The following is a 23,776-nucleotide window of genomic DNA, read 5'->3' as shown; positions in this document are numbered from 1 at the left end:
GCAGAGGGATTTTGAGAGACCACAAGAAGTCAGGACTGTTTTTAATAGCCAAAAGATGGCACCCTCCTGTCCTGAGCTTTCTTGCTCCATATGGGAGCATTTCTTCAGCACTGACTCAGTGGGGAGAGTGCCACCTTGTGCATCACCACAACAACTTCCTGGAGTGTCCAGATGTTCTCTGGAGGTCTCCCATTCAAGGACTTACCATGCTTAACCCTACTTAGTTTGTAAAACCTGACAGGACCACAGCCCAGGGTGGCACAGCTGCTGCCACACTGAGTGGGAGACAAACAAACCAGTGCCCACGTGCCCTGCTGGGAGATGGTGAACAGGCAGTGATGTGGTTCACTGAACCTCTCAGGAAGCCACTCACCTGGAACTAGTTAAGATCTATTTTATTCCAACTCCCGATCAGCAAATGTCAAAGCAATTGCTTTCAAACTGTGCTTTTTAAACTGTGCTCCTGGACTGTGAACCTGCCAGGCAAATTATTCCTTCCCCTCAAATAAACACATAAAACTACCAACAGGAGGCTCTCGCAAGAGTGCAGCAATTTCAGCGAATGGGATAGAGAGGCAGGAATTCTTTACCCACTGCATTCACCTGTCCCTTCCAACAATCCTACTGGATTACACATGCAAACAGATGTCTTCTCCCAGGGAAGGCTGGAAGGATCTGAGACACAATTTGCCATCCAGAGAGGGAGGCAAAAGCCAGAGGAAGCAGCTCAAGATCACGTAGGAAGTGACACTATTATAAAGGGGGAGAGAGAGGGAGAACCTGGAAAAGGCTGGACTGGAAGGAGGAGAGGAAGCAAGAGATCCAGGTTGGGAAATAAAATCAGTGGACCTAACATAGCAGCAATTAGCAACTAATGATTTGTTTGCTAGGCACTAGTTCTTAAGCTATAAATTAATCAGGATCATGGAGCACTGCTGTACACACAGACAGATGCTGGTTAACACAGTCATCTGTGCTGCATTCCCTTTAGAGTCGGGTCATAAGTTTTGTCCCTCAGCCTCACTGTCTCACACTTCTCTAAGCTAACTTGCACTTCCCACATAGTCAATGGTCTGTCTAGGTACCTACACCACACTTGCCATTAGTCAGTAAATCCAAACGGCTGCTCTGCCACAGACCTGAACTGTCTCTTTTTCCCCGTTGCCTGAGTCAGGCCCCACCCCTCCCCTCAATCTAGTTGCTGAGAGTTCCACCATCCCTGAAGACAGCAGCTCTCCTGGGGGGACCTTGGTTGCAGAGGGAGGGGCCGTCTGTCAGAGAGTTTGGGTCCAGCCCGCTTTAAAAGGCAAGACCAGTCCCTCCAGTGTTACTGTGTTTAATGGGCAGCCAGTGGAACGAACAGCCCTGGAGTGACATGTTGCTGACAGATGATAATAGACCTTCCTCTGTTTGCTCTGTAGCTCTGAAACTGTTTTTACTCCCCATGCTGGCAAATTATCACAGCAGCAAATGTGGCTGCTTTTGAAATGACACCCTCTCCTTCCTAATCATTTCTCTCTTCAGCCTCGCACTGGATTCCCCTCTCCAGCCAAGGCCACCGTCCCACCCCTGCCTGACTAGGTCAGCTTCTTGTCTCAAAGCCAATTTTTAATTAATTTCAACCCTTCTCTCTCTGCACTGCACGTCTGACATCAGTGATCAATCTATAACATTCATTTTAGTCTTTGCTGATCAATCTATTGTGTGGGCCAGGAGTAAAAGCTTTTGTCAAATCCAGATAAATTATCTCCCCATTGATTTTGTCCCTTGTTTATCGATTCAGTAACATACTTAAAAGCATTCAACCTAATTTATCAGATGTGATCTTCCTATTATGAATCCGCGACGGCCATCCATTCCCAAATGATACTTTTCTAAAAAGGCAGCTGCATTCATTTTTCAGATGGGGAGAACCATTTTTCCCCATGTACTAACTAGGACAGACAGAAGGAAATTAAAATTTTAATGGCATCTTGAGTTTAATGGCCTCCATAGACCACCACGTCAGGCTGTGGTCCCATCTCGCAAGCGAAGAACGACTCTGTATGTAGATGGGAGCCCTTCAAGGAACATACAGGAAGGAGTGCTGGCCATTCTGTAGCCAGAGCTCTTCATTTTTCATACTTATCTAGTGTCCCAGCACTGTGGTTGGAGTCAGGCCCGTCGAGAGAAATTTGGGGCCCCACCCCTTTCCCTCTATTTACACAGATGTTACAGACATTTGGGGGTCCCCCGGAACTTAGGGCCCTGGCACAATTGTCCCTCCCCCCCCTTCTCGTTAGCTTTGGGGTTCTGTGCTGCCTTTGCATAACACACAGATGTACTGATCAATAATTTGTAAGGAGGGGTGTCAAAAATTCCCTCCATAAGAGCAGGGTGATCAGTCTATAATATACAGAAAGAAAAACGGATATCATGGGGGAGTTCAATCTGGGAACATATGATGGAGGGTTCCTGTTTACACTGATCAAACTTCCTTGGAGTTTCTAAAAATGGTAATTTTCTAACAGAAAGAGCATGACACCCTGTTCAGGCTAATTCTACTGAAGCCCTCAGGAATGAAGGATGGATGCAGGACTCACTGGGTGGAATTCTGTGCTCTGTGCTATGCAGAGGGTTAGTTAGATCACAATGTTCCCTTCTGGCCTTGCAATTTATGAATCTGACTCATTGGCCCTTGCAAACTATATTTTTCCCCTTCACAGACTGTCCTAGCAGAATACCCCTGGATCCAAATGCTGTTACTAGGACACACCAAGGGATGTACCAGGCATTTTTGCAGCACAGACTGACGTTTTCCATTACTGACTCACCACATTCAAGTCAAAGCTCTTCTCCACCCAGCTTTTCGCTTCTTGGAATTCCTCCCCAAGCTCCATGATGTACAGAGTATCTAAGGCATCCACTATGGTAGCCCCTCGAAGGCCCCCTGTATTGGCAAACAAAGAACAACTTGTTTAAATCTTATACACCTTTCATTTTTGGATATCTGATCAGGTTCATTTTCATTTCACCCTTCAACACAAAAGGCGACTGTGCACATTGGGGAAGGTGTCAACCTTTTAAGACGCTCCCCTCCGTTTCCATCTTTAACAATGGGGTAAAACAATAGCATGTTAGGATAGGATGAGAGCAATTGTTGAGATTAAGTAAAGAACTGCAACAGTACATGGCTGTATACTAGACACAGCCCAGACCAAAACTTCAGGTGGGAACTCTGCTGAACTTTGGGAATGTTCCGCTTGGCATCTGGACCTGAATTAAATGGACAGAGGCTGTGAAAGGAGCTTGGCCCAAAGATTTTCAAACAGAACTAGTGAGTTTGGGATCTTTAAAAGGGGCCTGATTTTCAGAAGGTGGATGCTCAGCACTTTCTGAAAAATGGGCCCCAAGTTGGGCATCCAAAATCACTAGTCACGTCTGCAAATCTTGGCCTTATTTTCCAGTTCTGGAACGTGCCTGAAATCAGACCAGCTTGTGACATTTCAACCCATCAAATGCAAAGCCTTGCCCTGACTTGGCTACGTACCCAAACTGCAGTCTCTGTCTAATCTGGTTCCGAAACAGGGTTGCCCAGCTCCCCAGTGAGTTCATCATCAAACATGCATAGTCTACTAGAGACCATTGTGCTAGCCAGAGTGACCACGGTTGATGACATTGCAACAGACATCATGTGGTGATGTTCCTAGATCTGGATCAATCCTGCAAATCCACCAGGTAGGGCCAGGGCATGCACCCCTTCTTGTGAGTTTGAGAGCACAGTGTGCGGGGGTGTTTTTGTCCATCCTGGCAACACGGCTGAAGAGCATGCAACGCAATAAAATGAATGACTGAAGGGAGGCCAGGTGGCATCATAGTGTCCCTGTATAATGGCAGAGGATCTTGCACTATGTGTGGCAACTACAGGCCAATCTCATTGTTTTCGGTCCCTGAAAGGTCTTTGTTCATGTTCTGCTTGGTAGGATTCAGCTGCTCCTTCACAGACATTGTCGTCCGCAGCAGTCAGGTTTCACGGCAGGACGGTCAACAATGGACGCTGGACTTACCCTTTGGATTCTGGCTGACATAGCATGTGCTTAGCACCCATCGGCAGCCTAGCTCCCCTCCCTTTCCCCCCAGTGCCTCCTTCCCACCGCAGATCAGCTGTTCCGCGGCATGCAGGAGGCACTGGGAGGGAGGGAGGAGGAGAGGGGATGGGGCACACTCCGGGGAGGGGGCAGAACTGGGCTAGAAGAGGTGGGTCTGAGGCGGAGCAGGAAGAGACGGGCGTGGGCTTAGGGGAAGAGGTGAAGTGGTGGCAGGGCCTAGGCTGGAGTGGAGGCGGGAAGAGGTGGGGCGGGGGCCTAGAGGGGGTTGTTGGAAGCCAGCCCCTGTGTTGGCTGAAGTGCACAGAGGATTTAACCAGTCTGCTTCATGTGGCACATGTAATCAACCTCAAAGTGGCTTTTGGCTCAGTCGAACGGTCAGCACTTTGGCTCTCACTGAAAGGAGTTGGTGTTCCAAATGTTCTGCTAAATCTAGTATATGATCTACACACTGATACTGGTGCGCAATTGTGCCTTGGTTCGTGACTTTTGCCACATTTCTACATAACCTCTGGTGTGGAGCAGGGATGCATTCTCCCCCCAACACTATTCTGTCGAGCTACTGATGGAATGTTGGGACTTGCCATTCCTCTCATCGAAATCAAGGTTGGTCAAGAAGTGTTTACCAACCAAGACTATGCCAATGACACTGCCTTGCTTGTGGAGACGTCACAAAATTTCAGCTCCGCTCACCACCGTCTCCAAGACGCTACCCCCACTGTGAGATTGAACATCTCATGACAGAAGACCAAGGTCCAAAACTTTGGAGCTGGGCCACCAGAACCCCTGGTGCAGGTGGGGTTGAGTACCATGGAGAACTGCTTGGTGACGGCCAAGAACAATACTTTAATTTGTGAAAGATGACACTCAAGATAACATAATATTAATATATTGTTTGCTCTGTGGAACACTGAGCCTACATTTGTGGCATGCGATGACTCGTGGTTTCCCACTACAAATATATGGTATATGGCATTAGGTGGCAGCAGCATGATTAAAAATGAAGCCCTTGGACGCTTAACAGAGACCTGGTGAGCTCCACTCACTTAACTAACAGAATGGTTATCCATGAGTGTGCCCATTTTTCTCCAGCAGAGGGCAATTAAGCATACGTAGACTAAGCACAGTCCCTCACAAGTACTTGGATCTGCCATGTCAACCACGTAAAAATCCATGTCAGACTTTCCGTATAAAGTAATCGGGACTACACAGGAAGACTTTCAACAAAAGACAGTGACATTGTATCCTGTGCTGAGATGTGGAACGGTAATACGTGGAATTGTAGCCCATGTAAGCTGATATCTGTGTGATTTAAATAGTTTAGTACTGTGAACAGCAGCAGAAACATGTTCTCAAAGGATCTCAGTGACACAGTTTCATTTCTGGTGGCTAAGAGTCCCTAAAAGTCCTTCTAGTCATCGGAACGCAGTGCAGCAGGGGAAGTAAAAGAGAACACAGGTCACTGCCCTATGTGCCTGGACTTTGAGATTGGAGGCCATCATTTTCCTTCGTAACCCAATATACATAGCTCTTCACTTGGAAGCTACCCATTACCCAGCCCCCAAAAAGGCAAATTAAAGCTTCTCCATCATTTCCTGCATTTTCCTGAACACCCACTGGAGTAGGACTTCTGTGTGAAGTTACTGCTTTGCCCTTACATTAAGATTAGAGGCACTCAAGCATTGCTCCATTGCTCCCAACTCTGTCCTCAATCCTGACACCTACTCTCCTAAGAGAACCGGACAGCAGGGGTGGGTGGGCCAGATTCAGCGTTAATTTCTGCAGAGGGTGATGCTGCTGGTGACAACTCTCTTGAATACTGCATGCAGATGTGGTCACTCCATCTCAAGAAAGATATATTGGAATTGGAAAAGGTTCAGAAAGGGGCAACAAAAATGATGAGGGGTATGGAACGGCTTCCGTATGGGGAGAGATTAATAAGATTGGGACTTTTCAGCTTGGAAAAGAGACAATTAAGGGGGGATATGATAGAGGTCTATAAAATCATGACTGGGGTGGAGAAAGTAGATAAGGAAGTATTATTTACTGCTTCTCATAACACAAGAACTAGGGGGTCACCAAATGAAATTAATAGACAGTAGGTTTAAAACAAACAAAAGGAAACATTTCTTCACACAACGCACAGTCAACCTATGGAACTCTTTGTCAGAGGATGCTGTGAAGGACAAGACTATTCCAGGGTTCAAAAAAAGAACTAGATAAATTCATGGAGGACAGGTCCATCAATGGCTATTAGCCAGGATGGGCAGGGATGGTGTCCCTAGCATCTGTTTCCCAGAAGCTGGGAATGGGCGACGGGATGGATCACTTAATGACCTGTTCTGAAATGATCTTCCGACAGTGGCCAATACCAGGTGCTCTGAAGCACCTGGTATTGGCCACTGTTGGAAGACAGGATACTGGGCTAGATGGACCTTTGGTCTGACCCAGTATGGCCGTTCTTATGTACCACCATTCCCCTTTCCCTCCCAACCACAAAGCCTCAAATACTCGACTTGTATCCAGGAGCTTTCATGAGGGATGCTTTGGCTCAACTACTTCCTCTCACATTTTAAATCAATTATATTAAACTAAAAATGGGTCTCAGCCACAAACGCCAGGTCCAGGTCAGAACTGTCCTATAAAGCATTCATATTGGGACAGAACATTTTGAGTGCCCTCTAGTGGTGGTTCTAATTATAGTACTACTAAGTACAAGAAACGTTGGTTGGATTACACCCAGAAACCTTCACAGGACGTGGGGTATGTCTGTAACTTGGCAAGCAGGGGAAAAAGTGAAATATGGGGAATAGTTAGCAACAAACCTTGAGATCTCAGTCTTCCTTTATTTAAAAAATAATCCCCTGGGCAGACAATATACCGTATTTCCCAAAAGGCAGGTGATTGGATCTAGATGTTTAGTTTGGACCGATTTCTATTTTAAACATTCTGGTTTCCCTTTAAGAAAGGCACCCTGACTTACTTTGGTGATGTTACGAGATTGTAGTTTTGACACTTTTCAACCAGACAGCACATGACTGACTTTATGAAACCCAAGCCCAGACTTGATTGCACATCTACAGATTGCCGGCTTCCGAGTGCCATCTGCAACAAAAACTGGGGGGAGACGCACTGGAGCCAATCACTGGAAATGCCTTCGCTCTGACAGACTTGGAAAATGATCATCTAACTGGCACTATCTATGGAAGAGCTGTAGATGGAGTCAAACAGCCACCAGATCTACAAGATTGGTCTAAAAAAAAAAGCTAACGGTTATGTAGCTTGTTTACAAAATGCAGTGACCATGAAAAACAACATTGCCTCAGTCAGAGTTGTTTTTATCAATCCTAATGATTCTGCAATATTAATGATTCTGCGATTTTTATGCGCTTTCCTATTAGCAGGGAGAAACGTACCAGCGCTGAGCGACATGGACACAGGCAAAACACGTTAAGAAGAAAAACAGTGAAGCACTGCCCGAGGCACAACCCATTACTGTGATCTTCTGAGAGTAACACACTAATAGGCTCGATTCAATATGATGATATAATCCACCAACCCTTTCATAATCTGCAAAGAGACAATCATAAAAAGTTGGATTTGCTGAAACTAAACAGGGACAAAGAGACAAAGTCACCGTTTTCTGGGATGATTAATTGAAATGAAAAATAAAATAGTGTTTGCATTTACAGAGCCTTTTATGTTTGCCTTCAACTACATGAAACCCTCTGAGGGTTTAGAAATATGCTCTGCTCTTCGTTCCAGTATGATTCGGAGTTGTTTGGCTTTCTGCCCCTGTATTTTATAAAAGAGGGCGTGCTTCACTGATCATTTGTCCCTTGCCTCGTATTAAACTATTGATTTAAATATTCCTTGAACACAGGGATATTGGAGGAACTGCAGGCTGTGTGTTTTGTACAAGGGTCTTTTAGATGTTTCCTGTCTTCTGTGCCACGTCCAAAGTGATCTGCAGCATCTGTATGTGACTTTTCCCCTAAACCCAACAAACTCTACTGTAATAATAAATGAGGCACCATGTAAATGGAAATCCTCTCAGAGCAAAAACAAAATTTGTAACAATTCTATGGCTGTCCGGGACTTCACAGTTGCATCTCGGCTGTACACCAGGGTCTCGTGGCCAGCCCAGACCCAGTAGTCGGAGCCGGAGCCAGAGTCTGCAGTCACAAGACAGGGGTCAAGAATCAGCTGGGTTGGGATCCTGGGAGGTCAGAAGCAGGAGACAAATGGAGACTGGGAATCCCAGCTCGGATGCCAGGAGTCAAGTCGGGTCGGAATGCCAGGAAATCAAGCCCGGGAAGCAGGAGTGGTAGTGATAGCAGGAGGCACAAGGCACACAATCCAGTGCAGGGTGGAGCGCAGTAGTTTGGGGCAGCTTTCTGTTCCTGCTGCTGGCATAGGGCCAGTGGGACAATCAGCTGCTCTGGGACTCCACCATTCGGACCTCAGTGGCAGAGTCTGACACTGGGGTTGCGCTTTGTGAGTCTCAGGTAAGCTATTGCCAGCAGGCTGTCAGGTGGAGGTTTGGAGCATGGTGGGGGGGCCCAGGTTTGAGATCCGTGGGCCATGACACAGGGCCATTCAGAACTTCTGAGAGAGACCAACATCTTCTAGTTCCAAACACACAGGCCACTATCACCTTTCCCTACAAGAGGTTTTCAGAATGGGGGGCAGACGCTCTTGGGGGCACAGAATGTATTCTGGGAGGGCGTGAGAAGCTGGGGGGGGGGGGGGACTTACTGTGCACATTTTACCCACAGCAATGAGTAACTAGCAAAGCTGATTCCTCCAGACACATCAGGTCCTCAAATGGCGCTGTGTAGAGGCTCCGTCTTTCTAAGTTGCCGGGGGGGGGGGCGTGGGCTTGACCCTCTCTCCACCCCTGGCCCTGCCCTCACTCCACCCCTTCCCTGAAGTGCCTCCTGCATGCTGCTGAACAGCTGATTCACGGTGGGCGGGAGGGGCTGGGGAGAGAGGGAGGACCATATGGGGGGGGGCTGCCGATATAGTGGGTGCTCAGCACCTTTTTTTTTTCCATGGGTGCTCCAGCCCCGGAGCACCCAGAGTCGGCACCTATGGCGCTGTGCATTTGACTCTACATGGTGCTGTGAATTTTGACAGATTGCCTGGCGTTATACAAAGTCGTTGCCATCTGTACGTTAATCCGTTTGCTATGATGCGGCGTGCACATTTAAGCATCGATCACAATCGTAGTTTTGCTTTTGCTCTTATTACACTGGCTCATTCGTGCAACAGAAAAAAAACAACCCCAACTCAAACGAAAAACAAGCTGAAACTGATTTAAGGGAAGCATCCGAATCTGTAATGCGTAAATTACTACAGACACAAAGAAGGGAGGTACGATCAAATAGAATTGAGAACCACTGCCCTATAGGAGCACGTTCATTAGCAGTCAGGGCTTATGACACACAGTCCAGTGGTTGTGATTCCATCCAATATACAGAAGACAATGTTACACAGATGCTAGCCAGTTTGTTATAATACACACAGACACACTTCCGAAGGTGATATCTTGGCTGACTCTGCGAGACATTTTCAAAAAATATTTCACCTTTCCAGAGCTATAGAATCAAAACCCTAGGCACAACTCCTGCTGAAATTGGACAGGCCAGATTCAACTCTGCTGTAAAACCTTTGCAACTCCCATTGATTTCTCTCCTGCACCTCCGGGGCAACTTATCAGACCCCAGCCAGGGCTCTGCTTTGCTCATTCGTGGAAGGTCATCTTTAATCAGTGAGAATACTTCTCAGCTCACTACCCACTCTAGAGAGATAAAGTATCTGATTACTCAAACACCGGCTGGCTCCAGGGTAATCACAGGAAGATTACATTCAGACAAAAGGCAGCTCCGGAGATTGGGGTATCCTGCCCCAAAGCTGAAGGCTGAGAGCAATATGAAAGAAAGGGCCTATTCTTACCCTGGGGAGATGTTTTAATGTTACTGTCCTTGGGAGTCAGATGGTGACTAATCCTTTGGGATTCCCCAGCACCACCACCGCTCTGAGACCCTCCCAATCACCAGACACAAGCCACCACTTCTTTGGGGAAGGGGAGGAGACACTGAGGTACTCCCTCTCCTGTTAGAGGGAGGAGGGGAAAAGACGTTAGTGGACTCTCTCTCTGCCCTCTGACCCAGAAATCCTCTTGAGAATGGCTAGATCCAGCTCCAAGCAGGACAGTGAAAGGGAAGATGTTTGGGGCCAGCTGGCTTCTCTCTCCAGCAAGAGGAATTTGGCTGTCTCCAGAGATAGGTGTGGACTATAGACTGAACTAGTCGGTAGCCAATGGGCTAAATGTCCAACATTTTTGTTGGCCTGAGGCAGATTCCTTCTGCTACCTGCAGCAGTCTCTTTCCCCCAAAGCCATCATCAGTGTCCAGTCACTGTGCACTACTATTGCTTGTGAAGGTAATGGCCACTTATTAATCAACAATCAATATTTAATTTAATATTGAATGAAAATTTAATTATAACTATTTGACATCTCTTCCCCCCCCCAGAAATGCAGCCACCTGGGGGGTGAAATGTGACAACTACTTAATACTGCTAATAGCATGCAACAGAGTTTAGGTGCAGGACTGGCGTGAAAAAGTACTCTTCCAACTAAAATGATGGGCAGAATTTTTAGGTAGGTAGAATGCAAGCGAATTCAGCTATAATAATTGAGTTGATGCTTTTCTCACCGAAAAGGCCATGGCCGTTTTCATGACTACAAGAGCCTCTATTTGAAGCTTTCATCTGAGAGAAGACAAACAGCAATCCAGAAGCAGTACTGCACAGGCATAATACAAAGCTTCAACTCTCCAGCTCATCACTTCCAGGGAGAACTTGTACCACCTCGTTCTAAGCCTCAAGTGTATTTAATCTTTTGAGAGAGAAGAAGGGAGACATCCAGGAAGGCAACAAGGCAGCTCTGTTTCTATTTTTACCCACCCAGAGAGCAAATCATTCATCGAAGCTCGCTAATTCAGTTGCAAAAATCACCAACAAATATTATGTTAATGCAACGATCATGACAGGTGCTGAATGGACAGCTCTGGAAACAGGCAGTAATAGTACAAAAGTCACTGCAACGTCCAAAGCTAACATGCCTCAGAACTAGCCTGGAGGGAACCAAATCCAGGGACAAGAGGAGGGTGGAATCTCCATGGCTAGTCAATCATGGAAGAGTCTTCATGGGACTTGCTGGAAGCCACTGCTTTAAAAACATTTAAAATTACACTAGACGAGGCACTGGTAAGCAATACCATAAGGAACAGTCCTGCCCCAGCAGGGGTATGAACTGGACGCGTTAATGGGTCTTCTTCACCCTCAGTTTCACTGTTTTTAACTGGTGGCCTCTCTTGAGGCTGTCGAGAAAGGTGTCAGTGCCAGCAGTGGTGATGGTTTGAATACGCTGCCAAGGGCTCGTTAGGAGGTTTAGCACGTAACCTTTGGGCCATATGAGGAATGCTGTGGAAGACGTATGTCAAACAGCACATTCAAAGACACTAACAAGTTTAAATGTCTGTCATGTAACTACAGCATTAAACTTCTAAGGGGTTGTCTACACTTAAAATGCTCCAGCGGCACCAGGGCAGCACCTCAGCGTAGACACTACCTACCCTGACGGGAAGGATTTTCCCATTGGCATAGGTAATCCACTTCCCCGAGAGGTGGTAGCTAGGCTGATGGAAGACTTCTTCTTTACCTAGCACTGTGTATATGGGGATTTAAGTTGCCTTAACTACACTGCTTGGGGTGTGGCTTTTTTATAAATCAACCGCATTTTCTACTGCAGACCAGGCCTAAGTAACCACTGACCAGGGTGCTCTGGGGTACAGGCAACAGTATCTGAACACAATCAATATTTTTTCTCTTACTGCCATTGCTTAACAGTGAAGCCTAAGGTTTACTTTTATGCTAAGACAGAGATTTGCATTGATTATATTCAAGTTGAGCCCATGGACTTAGGCCAATACGCAACAGATGAACGATAATAATCAAAACAGAAAAGAAAAGAACAGGCTCCATTCACCCAAGTGAAATATAAAGAGAACAGAAACAGCAGCTGGGACTGCCTGGTACAGACACGCCTCAACTGTTGGTACATGGGCTGCTAACATGCTCTTCTTCGGGGTCCCAGCAAATAAATGCTAAGAAGAGAAGCGAACAGTGCAGCTTTATTTGCAATGTACAGTATAAAAACAGGCAGCTGGAATGAGCTTGGGCCTGGGAACCAGGCTAATCCTGGCGCTGCCAGACTCAGACACGCATGTTATCAACTTCATCCCTAGTGTAACTCTACTGGTGTTAAAGCAGCAACACCAGCAATTAAACTGGCCTGCTGAGGTTAAGTGTCTTGCCCAAGGTCACAGCTTCCCCATGTATGCCGGCCACCTGCCAGCAGTGTTAGAACTAATTAAGGCTTGAAAAGCACTTTGAACTAAGATAACTACAGCAACAATCACACCCTATACTTCATTGTGAGGCTCCTTTCCGCTACCTATCATGAGCAAGCAAACAAAACCAAAAAAACCCATCACTTTAACAAACACGGGCAGGCCAAGACCATCAGCTCCAGGCGCATACACCATGCAGCCTCTAGTTTGAATATAATGTCGAGTACTAGGGGTTTACTTCTCTGTCACAGCAGCTTTGCTAACCACAAAGTTCAGGGCTGATATTCAACCGCTGCAAACTCAAACTGCTCTGCACCTGCTTAGGTTTATAATCACGACCTCGCTAGGAATTACAAGGTGCTATCACAAGAGCCCATTGTGCTAGAACATCCATTCTCACAGTGTTCCCACGAATTGGTTGATTGCCCCGGTTATAAAGAGCCCCGTGGGCAAAGTGAAACTGTCCTAGTTTTAAAAATGTATCAAAGAAAAGAAGAAAATCTTCCCCCAAAGCATCTCCCTTTTCCCAGACATTTTGCCAATACCTTTGGCTTAGCACTTCTGCCATCTCTCTGGGAGCTGACACGTAGCGAGGCAGACACACACGAAGACAGCCTCAAGCCTTCAGAACAGTGTGGTTTTATCTTCTGGAGCAAGCTCAGCAACCTTCGGCACAAATGTCAGAGGTGCCCATGCAAAGCACCTCTGCTTCTTACTTCCAATGCTCCACATGCAGACAGATCAGCAAGATGTAATTTACAGTAATGGGTGGATTTCCCTTTGCTGCTTTACTTGCAGGTATGTGGCTGGGAAGTGAGCAGGAGTGGAAGGAGGGGACAAAACTAGGAAAGAAGGGAAGGAGAGAGAACATGAAGGGAAAAAGGGGACAAACACAGAGAACCTTTTGTGCTCGTGAGATCGTTAAGTATATTGTGAACACATTCCCCTGGCCCCACGAGGCTTCCAGAAAATGTATTATGTATTTGTTGCACCCAAAGGGCTGCCGTCTCCTGCTCTGGAGCTGTCTTATCAGATCCAACTGTTAAAAGGCAAAGCCCATAACTCAGGCAAACAACCTTCGGTTTTTCCTAAGCAGTGCCTTTCAGTGCAGCCAGACGCAGAATTTCCAACCCCTTTGTTGCACTCGAAACAAACAGTAGGAAGAGGTTGGCTTGTGCTCTACAGCAAGTCAATTCCCTGGGCCTTGCTGGCTGTTCTAACACGGTGAGCGCCTTACTGGGAAAAGAAAGAGCACAAGACGTTGGCTACTCAAGAAGAGAGACCACAGAGTAGATCATATGTTCACAACACTGCTTGAATTTCGCTTTCCCAGAAGGTTTGAATTAAGTGGGCATGCAAAGTAACAGCCCACCAAGAAAGGACTCCTCATTTTATCAGTTCTGCTTTCAGGGACCCTTTACAGAGGGAAATACCTCATATCCTCCACACAATCTGAACCATTTATCTTTCCTGGAAACCTGCCTCTTTTTCATATGCAGTCCTCACAGGTGTTAACCAACTGATCTGTCCTCCACTATCTCCTTATAGCAAATGACAACAAAGACCAGACTTGAGAGACTCAACTATGAATCTGTCCCTCAAGATTCATTAGGGGAGATCTACAAGTGAGGCTTTCAGCACACGTGTAGCTGAAAAGGAACCGCTTATTAGCCAAAGAAGGAGAAGCTGCCATTTCCAAAGACTCCAGCTGGCTCCCGCTCTTGATGCTGATGCCAGGAATTAGATCACCATGATGAACAGGTTTACAACCCCAAGAATTGCCACCATGGTGCAACTCCAAAGGCTGCTTCACTTAGTTTCGGCAAGGTGTTCTCTGTCTTATGCTACTTAATGAGAGCTTGTGTCTGGATACAGAAAAACAGAGCATTTCACATTTAAATAGAGGTCTGCTGTAGTTGCAAATACATGGTCAGATCTGCTCTGGGTCACCACTCCTGCTCCATGGAAGTTTTCAGAACATGGATTACAGAATCATTTGCCTCAAGGATGTTGGCGAGGCACTGAGAGTATCAATTTGATCTAGTGCCTAATGAAGGAGCCTTAATACCCTGCTAAATTGGGGCCACTGCAGACAGTTAAAGAGCACAAGGACATTCCAAAAGGAACACTGTACTCTGCTTAGCAGGCTGCCGTTCCTTAGGACATGAAGACTGTGCTCATGCACTTGTATATGCAAAATGAGACTCTTCTTCCCCTCCACTAGCTCTCTTCAGCCTTGCATGATTTTGCCATGAGCTTCCTACAATTAATCTTGCATTTTGCCCTCGGCACTAATAGACTTGGGCTCAGCCTGATTTCTTCTGGTCAGATGTTTCACCGTCTAGGACCTTCCTCCAAACATGCCCTGCCTCCAGTTCTCAACAGCCTCACCCTTGTACTTCATAGTTGCATCATCTCCTTCAACACAGAGAAAGTGATGACATGGTATCACAGTTGTCAGATCTTCATCAGACAGGATGGGCATGGACTGTTTCTCCTAGCATTGCTATCTGTGTGGAAGGGGCAGTGCTGAGACTATGTACTGCCTCTGTAATGTGGAGAAGGGGGCACGCTCAGTGCCAGGCACGGGATGGCATCTTAGCCAGCTCTTGGAAGTGCTTCCCTTTATCAATTAGCTCTACCTCTGTCTTGTCTGAGTTTAGCTGCAGCCACGTGTGCTTCATCCATCTGTTTATCTCTTGCAGGCATTGTGACATCTAGCTGCCCCATCTAGCAGGTTTTTATGGCACCTTGCTGCATCTGCTAAGAGAGATGCATAACACTGAAATCATCGGCATACTGATGACTTGAATCTGCAGCTTCTTATGATGGGTAAAGCCGTTAATTAAGATTCACAGCACCCCTTGGAGACAGGTAAGTACTGCTTCCTTTCTAAAAGAGAGGAAGCAGAGAGTTTGAGAGACTTGTACCAATCTCATACACAGAATGAGCAGCAGAGCTGGGAATAAAACCCAGAAGTCCTGACTCAGTTGCCTAGTCAACATTCTCTTGTGAAGTTTCTCACTGAATAGAAACTGAATCTTTTGTTTTCAGCAAGGCTCTTTAAAAAAACAACCCCCCCCCCCCCCACAGTAATCCATTGTGCCAATGCTCAAAGCGAACAGCACAAGTCATTAAAAAGCTATCATACTTAGTCTTGCATATAGCAGGGCTGTTTAAATGCTACAGAGCAAGGAGTTTTCAAATGGCTTCTTGCTAACTTTAATAACCAAGCTTACAACTGAGAGGAACAAGAGAGAGGGAGAGGAATTCAGATCATAGCAATGTAAACCTAGATCAAAAATGAAAGGCCCTGACTCCCACTATTCTTATGTCAAATCATATTTGTCAAAACAAAAATTAGTACCGAAACCTTGTTTGGAATAAAAATTAGGATGCTGTTTCCATGGAACATGATGAGCTTGTTAACTGCTCAGTCACAGAAGAATTCACTCATGATACATTATTTAGCTTTACCTCTTCGGATGCCTCAGCACCACAAAGGGCAGAAACCAAGGGCTGATACACCAACGTCCTTTCTTCTGGTAGTTGTAGCTTCTGGAGGCTTCAAAAGATTGAGTTGGTTTTGATTAAAATCAGTCCCTTGATAGAATAAAATCTAGAAAAGAAGCCATTACATTGGTTTTGCTTATTAATATTGCTCTGAGACTACACTGAACTTCTGACCTTTTTGCCCAGTGACTCAGGAAAATGCTTTGGTAGCTGCCTGAGATCATGTCATGAGATGGCCTACAGGTGGTAGCAGCACATTACAGAACTCAGAAGAGGAGGGTCTCCACAGATGGTTTTACTCCGTTCAAGATTATTTTGGCAACAAATCCAACTGTGAAGATTGTTAGGCCTTGAGCAATTCTGCAAAAGCTCACTGCACAATCACAGAATCATAGAATCGTAGGACTGGACGGGACCTTGAGAGGCCATCTAGTCCAGTCCCCTGCTCTCGTGGCAGGACTATGTATTATTCTAATCTAGACCATCCCTGACAGGTGTTTGTCTAACCTGCTCTTATAAATCTCCAATGATGGAGATTCCACAACTTCCCTAGGCAATTTATACCAGTGCTTAATCACCCTGAGAGTTAGGAAGTTTTTCCTAATGTCCAACCTAAACCTCCCTTGCTACAATTTAAGCCCATTCTTTCTTGTCCTATCCTCACAGGTTAAGGAGAATAATTTTTCTCCCTCCTCCTTGTAACAACCTTTTATGTTCTTGAAAACTGTTATGTCCCCTCTCAGTCTTCTCTTCTCCAATCTTCCCTCACGGGGGTCATGTTTTCTAGATCTTTAATCATTTTTGTTGCTCTTCTCTGGAATTTCTCCAATTTGTCCACATCTTTCCTGAAATGTGGCACCCAGAACTGGACACAACATTTCAGTTGGGGCCTCATCAGAGCAGAGTACAGCAGAAGAATTACTTCTTGTGTCTTGCTTACAACACTTCTGCTAATACATCCCAGAATGATGTATGTTTTTTGTTTGTTTTTTTGCAACAGTGTGACACTGTTCACTCGTATTTAGCTTGTGATTCACTATGACCCCCAGATCCCTTTCTGCAGTACTCCTTCCTAGGCAGTCATTTCCCAGTTTGTATGTGTACAACTGATTGTTCCTTCCTAATGAATTTCATCCTATTTACTTCAGACCATTTCTCCAGATTGTCCAGATAATTTTGAATTTTAATCCGATCCTCCTAAGCATCTGCAACCCCTCCCAGCTTGGTATCATCCGCAAACTTTATAAGTGTACTCTCTATGCTATTCTCTAAATCACTGATGAAGGTATTGCTAGGAGCCATGGGGACTCTGTCAACTCAGGTCAAAGAGGCCTTGGAAGAGCTTGTAGCTCTCTGATAATTATAATTACGGTACTAAAACTCAGTTTCGGCTACAAAAACACAACAAATAAGGCTCAACAGTACATGGGAGTCACAGAACAATACCAGCCATGACCCTCACTAAACAACTCTTCTTGTATTAGCTTGCTACCAAAATCTGGTCAACTGTAGTAGCAAGTTCCCCATCTTTACTCCTCAGTCATCTGAACCGGCTAATCTTCACTCTGCCCTTCTCAAACTCCTCAAGATTGGCAAATTAGTTACTCATTCCCGTCCCGCCCCATGCTGACATATATTAGCTAAAATAAAACACTCTGTAGCCTTCAGTTTTAACTTTACTTTACACTCCAAAGGTCCCATTGTTTCAAGTTTAACTTTTCCTCTCTGCTAATTACCCTCTAATACGGAAACTTTTTTCGATAAACCACTTTTGAGTGATATAATCTGATTCTAGAGCAGATTCCAAAATTGAAAGAGGTGGGGCAAGAGAAAATAAGTTTGTGATCAAATAATCAGAAGGATCAAATCAGTTGCTAATGTATTTCTCTCCCATCACCAGCTTTCTGGAATAGAGGCACAATGCTAGTTCAGCTAGTGTAAATTAAACAGAACAGCGAAGGAAATGTATCAAAAAGGTTTACAGGACTTTAGAAACTAAAATGCTGAATTATAAAATTGGCCCTTTACATCCTACTATTTCAGCAGTCTATAAATTGTTTCTACCACATCATCAAGACAATATTATATACCACATAAATTCTGCAATCCCAATGACAATAGATCACAGTTAATGCCTTAACTCAGTTTATTTTCTATTGTGATTTTGTCTGTGAATTTAAAAGATATAAAACTGTAACTTTGTTCAGTTTACATTACCTTAAACAAGGGGTTCTCAAACTAGGCGTCGGGACCCCATGGGGGGTCGCGAGGTTATTATAGGGGGGGTCGGGAGCTGTCAGCCTCCACCCCAAACCCTGCTTTGCCTCCAGCATTTATAATGGTGTTAAATATATTAAAAAGTGTTTTTTATTTATAAGTAGGGGTTGCACTCAGAGGCTTGGTACGTGAAAGGGGTCACTAGTACAAAAGTTTGAGAACCACTGCCTTAAACAAACTACATCAGAGCAATAAAGTACCATTACAAAGAGATAAAGGAGACAACGATTAGTCTAAGAACTTGAAAAGATCCATTCCATTCTTATCAGCACATTCTCCTGAAAATTAAAAATCTATTTGCTTTTGAGTAACTTCATTTGTTTTTGCTTTCCAAATAAACCAATCCAAATACACACCACTGCTGGAGTTACAAGACACCTCATATTCAGAATGTTTCTGTCTCCTCCATATTGATCCTCCTTGCTCTATATTTTGTGCATAAGTCAAAACATACAACCCCAAAATATTTAATATCCTACACATATGCTAAAAATACAGTCAGCTAGATGAACATTTGCAGTGACAGAAGCAGATATTAATTTTCTTGCAACTACTTGATTCTAACAGATTCTTCAGAAATCCACCCGCTTCACTCCAGTCAGAGGATGCACTCAAGACATTGCAAAAGTGACGGCCCCAAACAGTGCACACCTATATCAAGGTGAGAACTAAGAGATAAGGATACACACTTCTGAAATAATTACGTTATCCTTGCCCAAAGTGAGGAAAAATAAAAGCGCTGATCATTTCCTGCAAACAAGCATAGAAAACATGAGGGTAGATAATCCTATTGTACGTGGCTTGGGAATGAGATGTCTTATTGTACAGAGCTACAGAAGGTCGACAGAACTTTGAGAGATCTGTTTGCCAAATGAGGATATTCCACTTCCCATTGGAATAAGAAGAATTTTAAAGACCACATTAATAAGATCTGCCCAAACATCTGCCTACAAGACATCTCAATCTGTTTTTCTTTGTTAACATGAGTCGATCCTCTGAATTCACAGGAAGTGTTAATGAATCACAATGCCACCTGTACTGTACAATGTGTCTCAGCATATGTGCTGCACAGTTACCAGGTAAACCTGGCACCAACTACAGAAGAGCCCCATGAGATTTAGCTATTTGGTTGCTAAGGTCAAATTCAATACTGTACGTGGATTCCTCCAGCTGGGGAGGAAATCGTTTTTTTGTATTATAAACCATTCATGGTTTTCAACTCTCAATCTCCCCCAAAGAATTAAGTCTGTTGTTCAAAAGAATTTTCTGCTGTCTCTCTCTGAACAAGGGCAGTTGGGTGCCAGGGAGGAACAGAAAGAAAGATATTCAGTTAATTTAGAAAGTTGACTATGGCAAGGTAAACTACAATGGGAAGTCAGGGTGACCAAAGCTATTTGACAAGATTCTTATTGTGCACTGAAAAGGGGAGGCACTCGATATGAAACTTAAATGCACAGCATAGTAATAGTACCTTTATTACCAGGCCTGGCTCCACAGTGCTAGTGGTGTCTGATCCCAAAGTTTAATCCTCTGTCCCTCAGTTTCTTCATCTGTAAAACTCATCTTCAGGTGTGTGGAGATCTTCTGCTGACAGGCATTGTGTATTGTGTAAAGGATTAGCAAATCTTCTTGGAGTTCAAATTGAACTACTTTCTATTCAAGAGCTGCTGAAGGGAGAAACTGGCTGTATTGGACCTTAAGGGCCTACTGCAGCAAGACTGCACATCTGCTATGGAGAGCTCAGTGAGAAATTGAAAGCATTATTGATACAAATACTCCTTTGGGAGAGAGGTTTTTTGTTTCATTTCGGCAACAGCACTTGGATGTCAGTGAAATTGACATGATTATTTCTTGCAAAGTTAGGTTATTTGATAACCAGCGAGGAGTAAGGCTGGGTACACTGCTTCAAACAAGCTAAGGGATGGGGGACAACGGACATACAATTGGAGTGAAAAGCTTCTCATTTCTCTTCTGTCTGTTTGAAATTACTTTTAGACTGGTTAAAGGTAATAGGCATATATCTTTTTATTTTTTCTTTACATGCCACCCTGAGGGACTGCATCAGTTAATGAGAGGGGCCTCAGCAGGCCTATTAAAGTGAACACACACATGCCATCTAAAACAATTATCCATGGACTTCAAGAGACATAGCTAGCAGTTAATGAGCAGAGGCTGCTAATTCATCTTATAATTCAAGAGAGAGAGACTTTGCTAAAATAATCAAAAAGAAGGTGCCCTTCCAACTTCCAAATACATTTTCCAAAAGGCGGTGGCAGATGTGTTATGACAGGAAAGGAGAGAAGCCACTTGTAACTCTAGACAATATGTCTCCCTCAGTGAATGATACAGAAGATTCATTTGGAGGCGCTTCTTAGAGCAGATAGAGCATTTTAGTTTGGGAGAGGAAAAGTACCTATCTCCTATGTGATGGTCTGTAACCCAGGGGGCCTGAGAACTCAATCCTTGTGATGGGTTATAAATGAACAGAGACGATCTGGTGCAGGGATAAAGCTTCCCTCTCCCCTCAAATACAAATAATTCTGTTGTTCCGCGTACAGCTGAATGGGAGGTGCAGTGCCTGGAGATGCTAGACACTTTAAAGATGAGCCTCTTCTTTCTGGCTAAAACTGGCAGTATTAGAAATGGTTCTTTGGGCCCCTCCCTGCAAGGTTCCAAATACCCTCATAACTCAGTGAAGCCAATGGGAATCATGGCATGCCAACAAGCATTTCACAGGATCAGACTCTTAGAGATGAACTAGAGCGGGGGGGAGAGAAAGAACTTCTATTTAAACGGCTTTCTGACTGCTCTGACATACTAACTGCGAAACCAAAAAGCTACATTAACAAGCAGTACGTTAGAATTAGAATTTTGGTTGTGCAGAGGCATCAGGAAATTCAAAATACTGATTCCCACAGCAACCAGAACTCAGCCCGCCTGGCATAAGAAACACTTTATGCTATTATAAGATGCTAATTTTAATGCCTACAGGCTAAATTTTGTCCTCAGATACATGGATAGAGCTTCAGTGAAATCAATGGAAGCTCTTCTATCCTCAGCCAAAGGGAAAACTCAATTCTTAGTTCCTAAATACCTGAATTATTTGCTATCACATGCAGAAAGCACCAAGTTCATGGCTTTTAGGGATTCATATGTGCAATATGGCTGCGTTATGGCTTCTGTGAGCGCCATCGCTTGGAATTTAGTGATTTTGAGCACAAAGTTTCAACCAGAATGTTGTAATCACATAATATGTCTCCCAGAAGAAAATACAGCCGCATGTGATCATAAGTTCAAATAAAAGCATTGTGGCAAAAAATGAAAATATACTTAGGTGCTCTTAACTGCATGTTTGTAAATCTCAGCACCCATATGCACTGTACATTGCAACTGGCATAGACAATGAATCATGCCCTTATGACATCATTTTCATCTACAGCATCTTGATTTTCCTCAATCAATTTTTAACTTAAGTCCAGCACAATCCGCTTTTCCATTTGGGAATCACATGCAGCATGGTGCATTAGGACTTTTGAGAACAAAGCACCACAAAATGTCTAAACAATTTTATTAAGAACAAAAAAACCACGCTGACAACTCAAGAAAAGGCTGAAGGGATTTTCTTCAAACTTCCGCAAAAAAAAATTTTTTTTTTCCTTTTTATCTTTTGTGGAGAGAACACGCCAGAGAAGTTTAATCTCAAAAGAGAATATTTTTTAAAAGTCGTGAGGGTCTTAGAATTAAAGTGCCTGCCACGTGAAGCTAACTTTGAAATCATTGACAAATCAGATATGAAAGTTGATGTCCTATGGGATGATGCTAAATAGGTATTAAACAGGACAAGCGATTTTCAGCTCTTTCATGCCAAAAGAAGGCATGTTTCAGAAAGATGAGAGAATACAGGGAATGAAGGAGGATACCTAGAGAAATTACACAGAACACAATGCTGTAAAAGAAGCGGTTTTACATGGGATCACCTGGGGGGTGAATGAAAAACAGGCGAAGTCTCGCACTAATCTAGATGAATATTCTATGAGAAAAATAATTAAAAGTTTAAGGCACTTAGGTAGCACCACAAAAAACACGATAAAGGAGTTAAGCCCTAAAATTAAAAGCTAACATAGCAAGATCAGTTCTGACCCTACCTAGTCTCTTAGAAGTTCATTTTTGAAAAAGACAGATAGCAGTGAATTAAAAATAAAGAGAAGAGATGGGCTTCCTGCTACATAATTTATATCTATCTCTCCTTTCTGAGTAGACAAGGGAAAGTCAAATGGAGAATTAAAAAATAAAAGCTGTAATGCCAGAGGGCACAAAATATTACACACACACGTTTTAAATTTGTTCCAATTCTCTGCCGAGTTTCTTCATCTTTTCTGGGGGGAGAGGGTGGTCTGGTTGGGGAGGAGGCAGAAGAGAGCATCACACAATGCCCATATTTCTAAAAATACCATTAGGGACATAATTCATCTTCAGGAACTCAGACGTCACACAAGCTACAGCTCCATTCATCGAGTCAGATCTGCGCCGGACGGACCATTCCTTCCATGTAAGCTCCTTGGGACTGTCTTTTTTTGTTCTGTGTTTATACAGAGCCTAGCACCATATGGTCCTACTCTGTGACAGGGGCTCCCAGCCACTACAGTAACAGAAATAATAAATAATGATCTATATGAGTCCTGGTGACTTCATTGAGAGTCTGCAAAGGCCCATCCATGCAGATTCAACTGCAGATTAGGGTTTATATAATGAAATGTACAAGAGATAATGGAAAATACAGTCCATGCTGAGGAAATGCGCACACTCAGAGGCCACATTCTGGTTCTTGTGCGCAGAAGTGAGCAAAGCAGCAGGTATAAGTGCGCATAAGCAGAGTATAACAGTTATACACTTGTTATGGCTCCTCTAATATCCAAAGAGCTCACACTTCATAGCTCCTCCCCAGGACTAAACCACAGAGGAGAGTTTCAGGGTCAGGACAGGTGCCACGGGTTTTACTGCATTTGGAATCATCACCAGCCTATGTACCTTCCCCCACTGGGATCACTCATATTCCTAGCACAGCCAGCCGTGCATGGTCTGTGTGGACACTCCAGGGCTAGCCCAAATTACAGGTGTAGAATAACGCAATATATACTCTTTTCCCCCCATACAAAATATATTAATTCACTGAATTAGGGCAGCCAAAGTACCTAGCCCACCAATGCAATGTGTAAAAAGCAGACACCCCGATCCACTCCATCCGATCCAGACACCCTGATCCACTCGTCAGTTCTTCTTTTCAACCTCAACTGTCTCCCTACCAACCACCCACAGCCCCCAAGTTGAGCAATTATCGTACAGCCTAAACTCTGATGTTCACTAATTATAGGCCTGTGGTGTTTTATGATTAATATAGGGTTGTTATGACTTGCCTAAGCTACACTGTATGTATTTGTGTGTGTTTGTGTCTGTGTAAGTTAGGTATGTACGGCATCTGAT

At 44.3% G+C, this 23,776-nt stretch overlaps 1 protein-coding gene across 1 annotated transcript in view; it reads right to left on the bottom strand.

The window, feature by feature from the left end:
* Nucleotides 1-23,776, bottom strand: part of MAN1C1 (mannosidase alpha class 1C member 1) — an 84,756-nt gene that overhangs the window by 26,067 nt on the left and 34,913 nt on the right. The window contains exon 3 of the mRNA XM_034753768.1: nt 2,814-2,929. Within this exon, the coding sequence (XP_034609659.1) occupies nt 2,814-2,929 (116 nt within the window). The remainder of the gene's footprint in view (nt 1-2,813; nt 2,930-23,776) is intronic.

This window comes from Trachemys scripta, chromosome 20 (genome assembly GCF_013100865.1).
Source record: "Trachemys scripta elegans isolate TJP31775 chromosome 20, CAS_Tse_1.0, whole genome shotgun sequence".
Taxonomy (NCBI): domain Eukaryota; kingdom Metazoa; phylum Chordata; order Testudines; family Emydidae; genus Trachemys; species Trachemys scripta.
This window is presented reverse-complemented; position numbering and strand designations above follow the sequence as displayed.